At 34.1% G+C, this 18751-nt stretch overlaps 1 protein-coding gene across 2 annotated transcripts in view; it reads left to right on the forward strand.

Annotated features, from left to right (window-relative positions):
* Positions 1 to 18751, forward strand: part of LOC106458412 (transcriptional activator cubitus interruptus-like) — a 109168-nt gene that overhangs the window by 22705 nt on the left and 67712 nt on the right. The window contains exon 2 of one of the 2 annotated variants that reach the window (XM_022384620.1): positions 8401 to 8522. In XM_022384620.1, the coding sequence (XP_022240328.1) occupies positions 8507 to 8522 (16 nt within the window). In that variant the 5' untranslated portion in view covers positions 8401 to 8506. Of the gene's footprint in view, positions 1 to 8400; positions 8523 to 18751 lie in introns of those variants that run through there. The other variant, XM_022384621.1, reaches the window with a different exon arrangement.

An 18751-nucleotide genomic window follows, 5' to 3' on the forward strand; every position in this document is an offset into this window, starting at 1 on the left:
AGGGGCAAACCATTAATATGGCTGTAGTTTCGCTAGTTTGCCCCTGAAGAAGAAAGGTCCACCTATCGAAAGCGCTCGGGTTGTAGGGTTTTTATCATCTTACAACAAAACCTCGTTAATGATTCACGCTGCTATGATTCAAATTAGCATCAAGACAGAATTTGAACAAGCCACGAATTATTGGAAGTGGGATACGACTGCACAGAACAAATTTTATGTTCTTTGTTTGTTTGTAGTTATGCACAAAGCTACAGAATGGGCTATCTGTGCTCTGCCCACCACGGGTATCGAAACCCGGTTTCTAGCGTTGTAAGTTTGTAGACATACCGCTGTGCCAGTGGGGGCTTATGTTCTTTATCTGATTAACTACCAAAAAGTAAAGAGTATCCAATCTCAAAGGAAATGATTCTAATATATAGGTTAATAAAATGTAGAATGACATGTGTATTTGAACTTGTATGTGTACCCTATTTTAAAAATATACATGTATGTGTGTATATACATAACCTATCCTGTTATATTGCAACTTCATTTTCAGTTTTCAATATACTTGCGTTAAAGACAAATAAACAAAGGTCGGTTTATATCATAATGTTTTTCGGAAAATCCTAAGATGATTTCAATATTTCTATTTGTGATGTTGTTTTTTCATTTCATAGACATGTGTTTCTGCTTTGCACAGATGTTGAAACAACCAGTCTACCGATGGTTTAGCTCTATGAAGCTATCGTTCAGATAAAGAAACAACCGATCAATCAGTGGTTGAGCGCTGTGAAACTATCGTTCAGCTTCAGTAAACAGCTAATCCATCAATGGTTTAGCCCTGTAAAGCTATCGATCAGCTTCAGTAAACAACCAATCCATCAATGGTTGAGCTATGTGAAGCTATCGTTCAGCTTCAGTAAACAACCAATCCATCAACGGTTGAGCTCTGTAAAGCTGTTGTTCAGCTTCAATGAACATCCAATCCATCAATGGTTAACCCTGTAAAGATATGCTCAGCTTCAGTTATTATCAACAATAGTTTTGTCCAAAATTCATAAGTTAACTGTAAGTTTACACAGATTCGAAGATTCAGTTTGATTACAAACATAACAGTCACCTATATGTTTTAAACCCTTCTATCGCGGTCGTTTATACAAGGTAATAAATAATAAGGTAAAAACTGCGAGCACATGTTTAACCCTCTTCACTCACGACATGAGAATATTTTAAAGTAAAACAAGATTTGCAACATAAAGATATTGTCTTATTCTTGTTGCAATCATATGAGTACAAAGACTGAACGAGACGCTAGATTAGTTATTATATGAACTTGTGAATGAATGAAAGCAAAGACGAATATGTTAACCAAATGACATTCTGATACATCCAGTACCGACGAAGCCTTTCGTTCAATACCAGAGCTCATCAAGCCGAAAGATATAAGACTGACATAGTAGTGGTCCACTTGTTAGTTTCACTTTTATCTACCAGAAAACGCTATATGAGAAGGAATTGTTTCCCAAAATAGAATGAAACTAGGTTTTTGTTTTTATTCTAGTGGCGAAAGAAATTAAATCGTAATTTCATACGGTGCTAATATCTTATCACCTTAACCATAATTAATTTGAGATTGGTTGTCGTCAGATACGCACACACATTTGCTCTACTCATGAAAACTTATTTAAATGTACGATGAGGAAATTTGATGCTAAAAATCGGGTTTCGATACTCGTGGTGGCCACAGCACAGATAGCCTATTGTGTAGCTCTGTGCTTAATAACAAACAAGCAAACAAAAAATGTATGACGTGTTTGCATAAATATTAGCAGAACGGTAATTAGGTGGCACAGTTAAAACTTTGAAATCGTTGATAAAATCACAACTACATTTTTTTTTCTTCTTTGCACTTAACAACAAACGAACAAATAAAGCAAAATCTTTTTCTGAAAGCACATTGTGAAATTTAACTTTTAATATTAACAGATCTTTCACAGATTTGAAAAAAAATATTCACGTTTGGAATTTTCACCCCTAATTCACACTTTTGGAGTTAGAGGAAGTACTTTCATATTTGAGATGATTCTTTTACTTTTCATTTATTTAAGTTGACTTTTCTTTGCGAATCACATTGGGCTAACTGTGCTCTGCCCACTACGGGTATCGAAACCCATTTTTTAGCGTTATAAGCCTTTAGGGTTACCGCTAAAACGCTAGGGTCGTAAGAGAAGAACAACACTGCATATGAAACAAAAAATATTTATATACGTACAAACCCACCACAAATCTGTGTAGCATTAAGAAGATAATTTTTTAATATTGCTTAAAACCAACTCCAAAACGATAGGTATAGTTAGAACCTAAAATATAAGATTATAAAAAGATATAACTATAATGGCATTCAGTTGTATAAATTTAAATAAATGTCTATTGTAATAATTAACGATATTTGGGTGCTTTAAGCCCATGTTTTGTTGTTTTGTTTTTTGTAAGATTGAACATCGAAAATTTGTTTTAAACTTAAGTTGACGCGTGGTTTGTTGACTTACGTCGGAAGTTGTTTCAAGTGACAACTTCTAACGTCTTACTGTAACAAAAAATATCTAAACAAATCACATGCAAGGAATCAAGTGATAATCCAGTTTCTTAGTCTAAACGTTTGTATAATTGTTTATTGAATTCTAAGGTTATGTTGAAGAACACTTGTCTTGGTCTTTTCATGTTTGATTTTCTGGACACCTGAAATAATTTTGTTTTACTTTTTATGAACAGTACTTTATTACGTGTTTTCTATATTCTCAATTGAGGTTTTGTCGTTAAATGATTTTTAAATGTTTTGTAAAAAAAAATTATTATTAAGCTTTAACTTTTAGTTTTTATTAACATCTGGCTTTTTAAACTGACCTATTTATTTTCAAATTACTTTGATCTGTATAGGAAGGCTGCGACAGCGCTTCCTCAAGAGTGGAAGCAAACATTAATTTTCAGGAGAGTTAAGAGTTTTGCCACCAGAGGGACCAATATATATACAAATATTAATTTACTCATTGATGGCCTCCCTCCCTATAATTTACCATTGGTTAGGCTATTAGGCTGCAAGCATATAACTTATTATATTATACAATCGAAATAAAAAATGTTTTCCTGAACTTTAAAGTTCTAGTCATCAGAAGAACACGTAGATTGGCTAGGTTCACGTCTCAATGTGCAAAGTTTCATCATAGGCTCCGTTTGGTACACTAGAGCAGAACAATAAAGAAATACTCTTAGTCACAGTGCCTGCACTTTACATTATCTGTGTGAAAAAGCATTTCGAGGAGGCTTTGAAGTAGTAATGTTTCATCACACTTTCTAGCCTGGAGGAAGTTTTATGGTTCGCTGTATTCCTCATCATACATACACTGTGTAATTCGCAGACTTCGTGTACTTGTTTTATTTTAGAAAAAAAACATATATGTGCGTTAGTTTGTTATTTAACGAAAATCATTTACAGAATAAATTTCAGACTTAAATGATTTATAACTATAAAAAATCAAACTTATTAACATTGTTAAAATAATACGCAGGAGAATAAGACACGCACTGTGTTAGTATTATAAAAATGTTCGCACATATATGAATACTTAGGACTTCTGTATGAAGACATTGCCAAATATCAACATTATAATCGGGTAAGTTATTTTTACTTGTACTTCATACTTATCCGAACTGCTAAAGCTACTGTTAGTAAAACATGGTCAAGAAGGAAAAGTCTCACACATAAGTGATTAAGAAACATTTGACATTTCTTTTAATAAAAGTAACTACGCTTTATTCGAAATAACCTCTCTAAATTACCAGAAACATAAAATTTTAAAGATATTAACTAATTGCACTAAAAAAACAGGTTTATGGGGGTTTATCTACCAGGTAACTTAAAAATATGTTTTATGTATTTTCGTATATAAGTGTAGATAATATAAGTTTTTGGACAACCTCATTAAATTTATCTTTCGCGTCCATCACTCCCTTTTTTCTCTCTCTCTAACATGTTTATAGTTTTTTTTAGAGGTCACTTTTAGGCAGGGCTTTATTTCTAAATTAAAGGGAACCGGGTCGTCAGTGGGAGGTAATGTTTTGAATATGAATTACTACGCGCGTGAGTTCCTCGTTCATTTAGCGGTCACTTATTTTGTAATGGGAGTTTTATGGACTATTTTATTTCAGTATGCAGGAAAAAGGTTCCGGGTTGATAACCTGACTGAAACTTAGTTCTGCTTTTAAGCAACTATTATTCAACAGAATTAACTGTGAACATGAATAGACTTAAAAATATGGACAGATTTATATTCAAGTTATTACAAATTACTATATACCCATACTAGTGAAAATCACGTGAATTGTATCCACAAATACACAGAGAATCTTACATATGGATATCGTGGGCTAATGAATACAATACAAATAATGCGTAGTAAAATACAAGACAAGCACTGGACTGGTATTAGCAAAATTTTCGCACGTATGTCAATGCATAAAAACTGCTTGGGGCTTCTGCATTACCACATTGTCAAATATCAAAGTAATCGCTACAAGTTTGTTACTAAAATAATAATTGATAAAATTCATACGTGTGTATAAAATAAGACTAAGACCGAAATCCGCTAATTTCTTTAGTACATGTAAACTCAGTATTACCATTGGGAGTAATTTGTCTGGGTTTTTTCCGTGATATGGCATTACTTTTTTCTGAAATAAGACTAAGACCGAAAATCCGCTAATCTTTACTACATGTAAACTCAGTAATTACCATTCGGAGTAATCTTTAAAGTACGTACACTAGAATTCTCAGTTGTTGTGTTTTTTTTTTCTTTTAAAACTACCAGTTTATCACTGAACAAGTTCTAATTTCAAATATATGGAGAGAGAGGGGGAAACAGCTGGCAATTTGTAAGTGCCTGAACAGTTATAAGTCACTGTCTCTAGGGAAATTGGTTCTGCCATATCGTTAACCCCATCTTCTATATTTGTTCAGACAAAAACCTATAACACTCTGTTTCAGCCAACACCCCTACTATTGAGGTTACTGACAGCAATAATCAATAATGGTATAGATAGTCATCCAGCTAGCCTGTAGTAGTTTATATCGTTCTGTTGTAGCTGAATACAAGACGTATTGAATATATTCGACAAACCCTATAAGAATAAGTCGAAGTAAAATGATTTACAGTCCACTTACAGTATCTCATTTGTTCTTTGTCTGCCACAAATCAGGAATACGTAATGAATTAGACTTTATCAGACATCTTAAAAACAAGTGATCCATATAAGGCTGTTTTGTAATAAAAAGTGGTATCTTTTCCATTGGAGACAATTCCCATAGACAAAACGTTGAGGTTCTCAGAAAGTTTTCTTCTTAAGGCATTTAAATTTCGTATTAAGAATAAAAATTAACGAAATTTTAGAACTGTCACTTGCATCACTCATTGAAAAAAGAAGCGTAGAAGTTTGTTAGTTGATAATATATTATTCTATACTGAATAGAAATGGCTTAAGAAGTTCCTGTAAAGCATATACGCTTTCTCGTGATGCTCTTTTGCAACGCCTCCTTTATATTTCAAACTGAAAATGATTACTTCTTTGACCTCAAAAGAGGAAAATGACAACCAGAATCGAATTAAAGTAAAAAGTATCAAAACTAGTGAACTATAATTTTGTAAACAACTTGTGATGAAGAGTGATGGGTAGCGATTGTTAAACCACACCAGACCCGCAAAACATTTACGATCAAATTAGTATCTTTATTGCAACAGTACTTCTTTAAATACAGGATTTATAGAGTAATACAAAAAAAATCATAATCGCAGACACTGAAATATATAAGTCCACTTGTCTTAGTTCTAACATTAGTTAAGCCTTTATCAAGTTCGGCCTATCTCCGATAAAATCAGTGTACGTTTTTGCTTTAGTTCAGTTAGGGCTAAACCTTATCGCATTTAATACTATTAATAAACAATATTCTAATATTATTCAACAACCTAACGTTAGACCTTTTTAAAAACTTTGATAAGCTTTCAATATGTTGTATAAAATGTCTGCTAAAGTATATTGACGTCCTTTCTGGCGTAACTCGACGATTTAACAAAGATACGTTTTCAAATTGCGAAAAAGGTGCAATTTTTTTGTACATTTTAGTCCAAATATATCTTTAATTTTCGATCAATCGTAGACTACTCACTTCTTATTGATAGGAAGCCAAATTATTTGAATTACATAATAAACTGCTATGACATCAGTGCCTGACCGAGAGACAGACAGACAGATGCACATTGTGTTATATAGTATTAGATGATTTGTTATTTTATTTTGACCGATAAAAAAGGAAAATTAGCGTATGGCATAACCAGAATTTAAATCTCCAGTATCTTGTTAGCAAGCCAACAAGCTCCCACTAAAATTGTATCAGGTTCGTCTTTTTCTTCTTATTTTGTCACATTGTGCAGTTGTTTTGGAAAAAAAAAATCAAAGTTTGATCACTTCATTCAGCTTTGTTTGAAATATTAGACAGATTAATTCATGTTATGAAAGCAAGTACGTCTTTCTACGATCCATTTTAAAATATTTTAACGTTGTATTAATTATCTTATTACCTTGACAGAATAAATGGCAAATAACTATTCGCAATACGTCAGGGTCGCTATTCTTTTGGAATCTCTTTCAATAGGTGTATATAATTTTATAGGCCCCCTAAAGCTAACAATATACATCAACAGTAACTGTTATCGTTATGAGATGAAATAAATTTACCATTTGTGTTATAAAAACAACAATTTGCTGGTTTAATAAATAATAATGCCCGTTCAATACGTGAAAGTGCTTATAAATACTACTTTTTTTTACATACAAAAATAACCATGCGACATGGATTATTTTTAACTGGTATATATATATATATAGGTAAAGTTGATTGTTAGCTATATTTGGTTAACAACTCATGTTTACAGCTACGTAGAAAGCATATTTATTGCTAAAACCTAGAACGCCACATAATGAGGATTCGACAAAATAATTCTGTATTATAAGACATGTTTTTTGTACCATCTCAACCACTTGATTTTAAAGTTCGCTTTGTTATTGAAGTTATTATTTTGGTCTTCTGCTTTTTAATTGGATGGATATGAAAATAAATAGAAAAGTTTTAACTGAATTATTTTCCCAAATATGTCAGACTTATTTACGATAAATAATTTCATTACAATAAGTCGGATAACAATGAATAGATATGTTATATCGCCAACACTATTTTATTTCTTATCCTCATCAACTGTTTGGACACATTTTTAAACTTTCTGAGTAAATTCTATTTTATGCTACCTGTTCGACATCTATATTTCCATGTTAGTATGACAGAACTTAAAGCACCATTTATTTATTCTAAAACAAAAATCATGTAATAATATTTGTCACATAGAATATGTATATATGTATAGTATAGTGTATCCGAAAATCTGGCACCATAGACAATTCAACGAATTTTACAGAATGTGTTCCACATGTTGTCCTTGTAATTCAAAACAAATTTGGATTTAACAGTAGGATTAACTCGAAGTTTTCATACTTTGACAGCACCATTATCAGTCACGTATCTGAAATTAAGAAAAGCTGCAGAGCACCTATGGTTTCAGACTTTTCGGACACCTTGTTTAGCCGATCTTTTTTTTATATGTATGTATAGAAAATAATTGGTATATATAATAGTCTCAGGAATGAGACTGGAGTTCAGTATGACTAATAACAAAGATCACGTCTTAATAACATTATGAACACCCATAACACCCCTTTGTATACTCACTTCTATAGTTTATATCTTAAGGTTTTAAAACTGAATGTACATAATAATTTTTTCCAAACGTTTCTGGGCAACCTTTACAATTTGAAATAACTTCAACAGCTTCTTGCAAATAATGACGCTATTGATATCATTCGAGATCCAAGCGTATATTTTATGGAGAAAATGGAAACAATGGTTTTTATAATTTTCAACAATTTTTATATTGTTGCTTTTTGTTCTATGTGCTCATTAGCTCATGAAACATGGGATTGAAAAGATCAGAATTTTATAATGTAAAAAATGTGGTGACATTTTGGAAACCCTTGCCGTACCTGCGAACTATGGCATAACGAACTTAAAGAGCAGTTAGCCAGTGTCCCATGACAAGTTCCCCGCTGGGACAACGCTAAAATCAGGGGTTCGATTCGCCTCGGTGGACACAATAGATAGCTCGATATGACTTTGCTATAAGAAACACACACACACAGTCCCACGACAAAGTTTCCTCTAGAATCTATTAGAATTTTTATTATTGATTTTATAATTGTGATATATGTTAGAAAAACAAGTTTACTAAGCGTCATATTTGTTTTTTTTTCTTCTTCCAGAGCTATTCTTGTCAGTATTGCATAAAAGAAACAAAATAAAACAATAATGAAGATGGGAAGATGAAGCTAGAACTATCGTCTTCTTGTTTATCGCCGGAAGCATCTAATGGACCCACATTTTGGTAAGTATCGAGGTCAGTGAAATGATTGCTTCCACCAATCGTGAAGAGCTGAGAACAACATTGTTAAGAGTTTAATAACAACTAATGTTAAGGCTACATTACAGAATCATGTTTATGAGATACTTGTTTTTCCATATCACATTCCGAAACACACAAAAATACTTACTTGTAAGTTACTGAACACCAAAATGAAGCCCATTCTGTCATTCAATTCATCACGTGTCATTGAGTTACACCGGTTTCGGGGAATTCCGCCCTTCATATAGTGGTATTATATGTATGTTGTTTTAGGTTGTCTTTTTCTTGTAAATTGTATACCACAAAAATCGGACACTTGATGTAGGAAAATATAAAACATTTAAGATGTCACTAAGTCAGGATCATGACGAATTATTAACTTTAGAATATTTTCTTGAAAGAGCAAAAAAACGTGACCTACCGTTCGAAATCCGGTTCCGTAAATATATATAGGGGAAGCTAAAGTCAGACAAATGAAGTATTCCATTACACATTTTAAAATGCAGCAGCCATCCAGCTTTGATATTGAAGAACATTTGTAAAGTTTGTTGGTTGTTTTTTCACTTTTTTTCCTATTAATGAAAGCGTCGCTAGTTTATTTTAAATAACTGAAATTAGAGCTTAGTTTATGTTCATCCAGCTACTGTCCTAAAGTGTATCTTGGAATTCTAGAATGTTCCTCAACATGACATTTTTTTATTAAGCGAAGGTAACTAATTCTGCATATTATTTGACGTATTCGCATCAAGAATTCTCAAAATAGATTTCAGGCTGTCGTTCCACAAAATGTACACGGTTAGAATGTTCTATCAAGTTTTAAAATCTGGCTATTACATCCTATGTGCTTTTTTCTAACCCAAAAATATTAGTATTTTGTTTTAAGGAAAGGAATCTTCTTACAGTACTCATATCGGCTGCAACTGAACATATACAAATCAACCTTAGTGGTTACAGCACAAATCCATACCATTATTAATTAATACACTATAAATAGTCACCCATTATCTCTTTCTACCTGGCCAATAAAGACCAAGATGAATGTTCCTTTCCAAAGTGTTGACTTTAGTAGTATATCTGGCACAATTAGGACAATAAAATTCGCAATCTTAAGCCCTACGTTGGCTCAAAGAGGGGCGAGTGATGCATTCCAAGTGTTCATCCAGGTCAGGAAAGCTAAAGGGATGTTGACAAACATATCAGTGAAGGGCAAAACTAACCCAAGGCCAGTTCCTCGCTTCGAGAAAATATGAGAGCACTCATTTCCACGACTTAACTTTGTAATTTATCTTTAGCTCTAGGCAGTTAAAAATGGCGCTATGAATGACATAGTGATGACTGGAGAGATAAAAGTGTCTTTAGAAAGATGTTTGTGTGTGTGTGTGTGCCAGAAAAATTCAATTACGACATGTATTTTACCAGTAATGAAACCTAAAAAAGCACATGTTAAACAATTCTTTGTCAGATTTCAATAATTTCTATTCAATTGTGTTGGACCCCAGTGGTTCAGCGGCAAGTCTGAGGGACTTCAACCCTAAAAATCTGGTTTTGATACTCGTGGTGGGCAGAGCACAGATAACCAATTGTGTAGCTTTGTGCCTAATAACAAACCAACCAATAAAAAAAAAGTCAATATTGTTAAGAGGGGTGTCATTAGAAAGTGTATATCTCCATGTTATTTTCTGTGCTGTATTTTCATGTTATGCCTGTCCCCGATCCGATGGGTCAGCGATAAGCTTACGGACTTAATCGCTAAAATCCGGAGTTCGTTTCTTCACGGTCTACACAGCAGATAGCTCTAGAATAACAACAAACTTTTATGCCTTCTTAACTTCTAAATTTGGTCTATCTCGTATTTGTTTGTTTCACGTTTCTGTACACTTTTAAGCCAATCATAAATAAAGGGTAAGAGTATCAATTTTAAATGTCTCCCGGCGGGTCAGCAGTAAGTTTAAGGGCTAACAACGCTAAAATACGGGATTCATTATCCTGCGGTGAACAGAGCATTGATAGCCCATCGTGTATAATTTTGCGCTAAAAACAAATTACTATCCAATCATTTTTTAAAAAGATGGAATTAATGCTCAGATCATTTTTATAATGCTTATACATTAGAAAAGGGAACATTATTTAACTTAAAACATATTGTGAGGATTCCCACAAAGTATTTGATTAAATAGAAATGAGTTGTCAATCCAAGGAAAAAGGAAAATTCTAGATGAAAACAAAATGGAAGCATGGATATTATGCGTAGTGTTCGTTGTGTTTTTGGGCTTTACCACTACTGTGGTTAGCGTGCTAGACTATAGATCTGAGGTTCCTTCGTGTTTACTACTACTTTTCAGACGTAGTGCAGCTCAGTGCATAGCGTTCTGGATAGATTTGAGGTTCTTGGGGTTAACCACTATTTGTTAGGCTTAGCGCAGCTTAGTGATTAGTGTGCTAGACTGTGGATCTAAGGTTTCAAGGTTTTGTCTCTTAACCGGAAAAAATATTGATAATAATAATCACGTTCTGCAATTTGGAACTATGGGTACGTTATAAGAGTAATGGGCAAAACTCAGTATTCGATCTCACTAAAATACCCCACGATTTGGCGGTGGGTGTTGTTGTCTAGTTGTCTTCCCTCTCGTCTATCTCCTCAAAATTATGAATGGGGAAAGCAGATAATCCGCGTACAGCTTTGCGCGAAAAGTAAAAAACAAACAAACACTACTTGTCTTGATGATACTTGACGTAGTGATCGAGGAATTTTTATAACCTTTGTCTCGAGTTCTAAATTTTATGAAGTTGTTATGTTGCAAAACAAATAGTTTTTTTTTTCATCGTAATAACGAAGCTATTCTAAGTTATTATATACGTGCTCAACCATCGTTATGCTTCAGCTGCTTTATAACTTCGGAATGTCTGTTCTTGTACTGAGCTCTCTGTGAACCGTACCTTTGGTATTTTATAGTCTTATTTTTGCTGGAAAGTCATGTTAATGATGTAATTCTTGCTAGCAGAAACAGTGGTTAGGCAATTTTTTCTTGTTTCCTTCCGGCATATAGAATGATATATGTTTATATAGAACTTGTGTGATAATGTCTTCATCGTGTGGGTTTGATTGCCAAGTCTTCGTGGGATTCGCATGTTATAAAGCCAATATATTTCAAGCATCATGTCGGCACGTATGTGTGAGATTATGTGTATGTCTGCTGGCGCTGTTTAAATTCCACAAGCATAACCATACTTACCATTCGAAATGACAGGCCCTCGCTATAGCATATCATTCATTTGAGAATGACCTTGTGGACTTTTCAGGACCGTAGCATAACAAAATGACAGCCTCTTACCGTGTAGTGTGTGATTAAACACATCTCAGTTCATCAGTCAGGAAGCGTCACTCTGTTATTTAAAGGGAGAGAGAGGATTAGCAGTAAGAACATACCATTCACTGACATGTTCTGATCACTATAGGCGGTCTGTGCACAAGAACATACGTGCTAGGCTTGGTCTTTATTGCCTCATATAAATAAGCAGTGTAAACCAAATGCACAAGGGTACTAATATTTAAGATAAGGATGCTGTTGTTTTTTTTCTTCACGTTTGGTGTCTTCTTTCTTGGAGGTAGTCCAATAAAACATTTTGCTTAACAACAACAAAACCAAATATTTTCTTATATTAAACTTATATCAATTTATTTAAATATATTTATTTTAACTCATATTTTACGAAGTAAATAATCACTTTATTGAAAATAAATGTTGTTATTGTTATCAGAAGCATAGTAAGTTATGCTAAAGGCATAAATGATTGAACTTGTAGAGCTTAGGTTAACAATTATAAACGTACTTAGGCTGGGCGTAGCCTAGAGATTAGCGTGTGAGGCTGCGTATTAGAAGGTTGGAGGTATACTATGATATACCACAGAACACAATCTACACTTTCGGCTGTAGAAGCGCTATAATTGTGACAGTCAATCCTGCTTTTTGGTTAAGAGTAGCCGCATAAGCGTCAGATGCTTCTGATTGGTTGATCATAACATAAAGATTGTCTAATAAGATTTGTTTGTAAATTTTTCCATTTCTTTACCACATCTTTGACAACCTGTGTATCACATTTAGCAAAGATCCATCGTTTAGGCCTGGTCTAGTCTATCACTACTAAATTAGGGACGGCTAGCGCAGATAGCACTCGTGCAGCTTTGCGCCAAATTCCAAACAAACCAAACCATCTTTTAAGAAAATATGGTTTACGAAGTTTCTGTAAATGTATATATCAGTGTCTTGGACAACTGATAAAAATAGAAACAGGAAGATTTTAATTTAATTGTTAAAAATTAAGACATCATACGTTTATTGTCTGGCGTGAAGATTTTACTAACGTAAAGGATAACGTAAGTATTCTTATATCTGATTCGGCTCTCGTTTAAAGGGAAAATTTCAAGTTTGTTTGCATGATTATATTAATAGAATTAGGATCTTATGCATTCTTACCTGACTTTAACAACTGGATTATTTTCTTTGTTGAAATGAACGTGACCTACATTTAACCTTGAGTCGTTTGATCAGAAAAAGGTCAGTAAGCACAAACATTTTAGTGCAATCTCGTATTGCGAATATAGAAATATCTTCAGTTGCTGTTCTACTATCAAAACTTCTAAAGTTGAAACGTAATATGTAAAGGAAGATTATCGGGCGCCTTTGTATTATTAAGAAGATCATCAGTGGATCATTGGCCATCTTCTGAACTTCAGACGTTTCTTACAAAACTCGCTTACATGTAGAATATATAAAAACATCACCTAATGAGTGCATAAATTATAAATAACAAAACGTCTAACCACTTAAGGTAAGATGTTTTTAGTTTGTTTGGAGTTAACTACAAAGTTACACAAAGGTCTATCTATGCTCTGCCCACCACGGGTATCGAAACCCGGTTTTTAGCATTGTAACCCCACAGACATACCGCGGTGCTACTGAGGGGACAATAGCTTTAGTAGTAACGTCCAAAAAAGTTACAGATGTCTTGTTTCATCAATACGTGCAGGTGAAAATCAATAAAGTTACAACATAAATTTGCTAACATATAGATGTTTAAACCTACAACGACCCAGTCCTGCTACATTTACTGTCTGCTGCTGGTTGTGGGTATCGGAGTAACCCCATTTTATTGTACTAAACAATTGTACCGATATTAAGTACAATTAGATCTAAGGAGCATCACGTAAAATTGTAATTTAGTTGACAAATGTAAACTGAGCTGATTGAGACTATTTCAGTTAATGCACATAATTATTACATTAACAATTAAACTTAACTAAAGAGGTCATATTAAGACCATAGTGGGCCCATAGGCATGCAACTTCAGTTCTTTGGGCCTTTCCTTTCCCCACAAGTTTTCTTCCTTTTTCTTTTTTTTTTCAATGATATTTTAGCCATCATGCAACCTTTTACCAAAGATGATGCTTTCAAAATATTACAGATTCAATTTAAAAAGACATCTGAAAATTCAAAAAGAAAAACAAAGAAGAAGAAGCGTAACTTCTGTAGGCTCATAGGTCACTGCCTACTCTGCCTTTTGTTTAATCCGGCCCTGTAATATATTACTCACTACACAGCTCAATGTTAAAGCACTATCACCCAACCAATCTCCAAAACCAATAGTACATCAAGCACTGTTATAGGTACAAGATTCTAGCCCGGCATGGCCAGGTGATTAGGGCACTCAACTCGCAGTCTGAGGGTCGCGGGTCACACCAAACATGCTCGCCCTTTCAGCCGTGGCGTTATAATGTGACGGTCAATCCCACTATTCGTTGGTAAAAGAGTAGCCCAAGAGTTGGCGGTGGGTGGTGATGACTAGCTGCCTTCACTCTAGTCTTACACTGCTAAATTAGGTACGGCTAGCGCAGATAGCCCTCGTGTAGCTTTGCGCGAAATTCAAAATAAACAAACAAACAAGATTCTAACTGATGACTAAGTGCACTCTGGTGATAAAATTCTCAGTTATGTCAGTAAAGCGCATTGCCTTTGTGCTATGGTTTCTAGTTTGTTTTTTGAAACGCTCATAAAGTATTTAAAATTTATAAATTTCAGGCTCATTGTCGTCGTAATCTACGCAAACTGTGCAACATTTTTAGTGGATTATAGAAAAATGGCAGAATAATTTTTTAAATGGATATTAAGAGGGAAATTGTGTAGTTTTATGATGGCTTGCCAAAGAATTGAAACACAGGATGGGATGATTAAAGCAAATGAAACTATAGATGGAATTCAAGATCGACCTGGAGAAACCGGAAATTATCCATCAGCAGTACGAAATAAAAAATAAATAGTCGACTTGTTTTATCATATACTCAGTTCCCCCAATCAGTTGACGCTGTTTTCTATCGTAGATCTGTATAATGTCTGAACTGTTGGTACATACGAGTCTATGACGCATGCTGGAAAAGCTGGTTCATCCAATAAAATCTGAAAGCATGCATTCATTACTGTTTAATATTAGAAAAAAATAATAATAATTACCCAGTGAGAAATTTCTTGAAACAAGCAAAAAATATTTATTGTAAAAATATATCGCGTACAGTGTTATGGGCATGAAACTAATGTAATTTGAAACCCCCTTTAAAATTAAACATATAAAAAACAAAGTTAAAAGATTATGACTAAGCTTATAAGATTAATGTACCCCTTTGGTTCAAATTACGTCACTTTGACTGCCTTCAAATTGATTATATATATATATATATATATACACATAAATGTGCGTATGAATGTGTGTGTATTGAGAGACGTTCGTGAGCTTTTATGTATGTTGTAGTCTTCATAACATGCGGTATCACAAGCATGTCGTGAGTAAAACCAGACACATCACTTTACGATGCCGAAAATACCAGACAAACGAACTTTTTTCTTCAAGTATGCGTACATATAATACACAAAATACGTAGAAAACTCGACATGAATTATTGTTTGAATATCTCGTATAGTGCGAGATCCTTCTATAAAAGTTATGAAGGTTTGGTGATCCAGGTTCAACTTGTTGATCACATTTTAAAACTTAAAAGATCTCTTTATTCAATGCCGATGAAACTTTATACATACGTATCAGTTTATACTGATCAATCTCAGCTGCTGACAACATCTAATTTACCAGGTTACCGTATTTGGGTCCTAATTAGTTACACTGATGTTCTACACGTGCAAAGAGAAATAGCAAAAGTAGTAGTATTATTCATTTGTACAAACACCTATCTCTCTGTCTATTTTGGACAGACACTGGAATTCTAGGAACCAGTCGGAAAAAGAGGAACAGAATCTGAACGTGAGAGTGCCGGAGTCGTACCCAAATTTAAAAGACCATTTTACAGAGGTTTTTAATGCAATTCTGAGAGACGAAAAAAACAGATTAAATATTCTTCCCATCTGAATTTTAATTTCAAGTAAAAATATCATATAAAGGTTTTGTTAGCTACGTCTACCCAGTGGCGTAAGTAAGCCCCGGCAATTGTGGGGAGAGTTGGGCGACCCAAAAGGGGGCCAGAATCAGCCAGCATCGTAATTACAATTATAAGAACCCAATTATTTTTTATGCGGGAGAGAGCCCTCTTTTGTAGTTACGCCACTGCGTTTACCTGTTGCAAAATATACTCCGATAAAGGCTTACCTTGGGGATACCCGTGTAAGCCTAACCACGTTGTACATACACCAGCTTTTGTATACTCATGACAGTTAAGGAATGTTTCAAATTGTGAGTATAGTGTCAAGAATGTGTTGTCACTCAGTACTCGTGTTTTTAGGTTCCCAAGTGTCCAGCGGTAAGTTTGAGGGCTTATAACGCTAAAGTTCAGGGTTGAATCCACATTGCAGACATAGTGCAGATAGCTCATTGTGCCGCTTTGCGCTAAAACAAGCAAAGTTCCTAAGCAGATCAATCATATGGCTCGTGAGAGAAGTTGGAAATAATATTGTTTTTTAACCAAAATCACTGCAATTGATTTGAACAATCGTATTAACATTTTCATAAAAATCATCCTCTATAGATAAGAAAACGTTACAAAATGATATTTAAGGCTTTTTGATGTGTATACTTACCAACTTCTGAACTTTTTCAACTATTTTTAAAGTATACTTCTTATAAGGAAATCGAATCCCTTAGAGGCTTAGAAACAACTTCAGGCTTATAAATTTTGAAAATAGAAGAAATAAGTATATTTGCTTAATCCTTATTTGTTTATCATTTTAAAGTACTTTCGAGATGGTTCGGTAAACATTTAGAAATATAGATAGATTGTGGGAAAGTCTTCAGTATTTTGAAACAGAAGAAATTATAGATTGATGAAAGTGCTAATAATCCATATTACATATGATGACTATTTTAGGTCATGAGACAGTGACAGTACCAGGAGTTCGATATAAGTTGATTCTGTAAATTATGAAGACCTCAGTTCAGCGAGACTGCTGCCAAGTCGAACAAACATAAGAATTGTGGGAAAGTGCTGGAAACTAATTCAGCAATATATCTACAACGACTACGTTCTGCTTTTAATTTCGTCACATGTGAAAAAAATACCATCTGTGAATTCTGTCCGGTATACTATTTATGAATATAAGTTTTTTCAGAAGTTCACGGACCATAAACTGTAACCTCACCCTTATGAACGTTCAGCATCGCCTTGCCTGATGTAAAACCCTTCAGCTCTGGAATTGTGGCGACTCGTCACGAATTTTATAGACTGGTGATAGCCTCTTCATTCAGGTTTGAAGTGAAGGTGGATTATAAAGCTGGAAATAAGTTGGTAAACAACTCGAAGTTAGTTGAGTTGCGCCAACTGAAAAAGATTGTGATGGGAATGTTATGGCATTGAGCATGAAATCTGTCTGCACTTGTACATGTATATGGAAAGCAAGGCCATGACAAAGATTTCTGGTTACCAGTTCAAAGTGTTGTTCCGGGAAATCAATACTTCCTGCCACAAAGTACGTAAGGCCAAAGTAACAACATCAACATATAAAAAATGGCCTGTCTAGAGTTTGTGTGTAAATCCTAAATACCGTCTTCGAGACCTTCTGAAGGGATTAAATCTGAAAGTTAGACGACAGCTTTCCAGTTGTCGTCTAATAGCCGAGCATTTAAAACAACAGCGGACACAAACTGCATCAAATACCCATCAAGGGCTCTCCTCACAGTCTGGTTTGGTTTGAATTTCGCACAAAACTACAAGGGGGCTATCTGAGCTAGCTGCCTCAAAGTGTGAGCATGTTTGGTGGGACGGGGATTTGAACCCACGACTCTCAGATCGCCTCAATGAGTAAGTAGCAAATCAGGCCAAGAGAAGTTTCGCTTCAAATAAAGGTAGCGTTCACTAATACTCTGCACCTAGGGACACCTATTACAAATATGGGCATTTCGAAAATGCAAGCAGGATTATTTTAACAAAATAAGAAAACGAGAGATGTTCATGATAATTCCACACGTTCAAAATGTCTCTTACCGCGAAGAAACGGATTAAGATTTATCTGGGCCATGGAAGAACTAAAGCTTTTTTATGTGTTACAGAAGAAAACGTCTTTAAGGTCACGATATTTCTCTTTATAGACTACCATAGTAATTGTAATATATATTAAAATGCAATATATAGTAACCGTACGAATGATTCTTTTTTTTCTATTTTTAAGTACAGGAAGAAGGTATCTAAAATTATAAATACAGTTTGTAACCACTATTACGGAACAAGTTTCGACATTGTCATATTTTAAAAAATAATATTATATATCTATATGGGTTCTGTTTTTTTCATTTGCCAATTGTCGAAATAAATGGCTTTTACTTATATTTCTTAATAGTATAAATATATACTATGTAGTTGGTGGGCTTGGGATTCTTCTATGGTAGGTGTCTGACTTCTTAGCGATAAATTCAACGATGAGTAAACAGCACACACTTTACTTGTTTTCAAATAATATGTATATTTGGAACAAGTTAAACGTATGTACAATAAGTTCTTCAACACTATAGATACTATGGACATCTCATAAATACTATATATGTAATTAGTAATCTACTTCTTGTCAAATATCCACTTAGGCTTTTTACCCTAGAATTCTCTATTTCTATCGCACTAGTAATAGTATTCTCTGTGATTCGCTTGTAATTGTGGCGCGAGTGACCGTAATCATTTGGTCTTCTTTCTTTTGAAGATCCTCTGTTCCTTTTGTCAAAGTGCACTC

Source organism: Limulus polyphemus, unplaced genomic scaffold (assembly GCF_000517525.1).
Source record: "Limulus polyphemus unplaced genomic scaffold, Limulus_polyphemus-2.1.2 Scaffold459, whole genome shotgun sequence".
Lineage (NCBI taxonomy): Eukaryota > Metazoa > Arthropoda > Merostomata > Xiphosura > Limulidae > Limulus > Limulus polyphemus.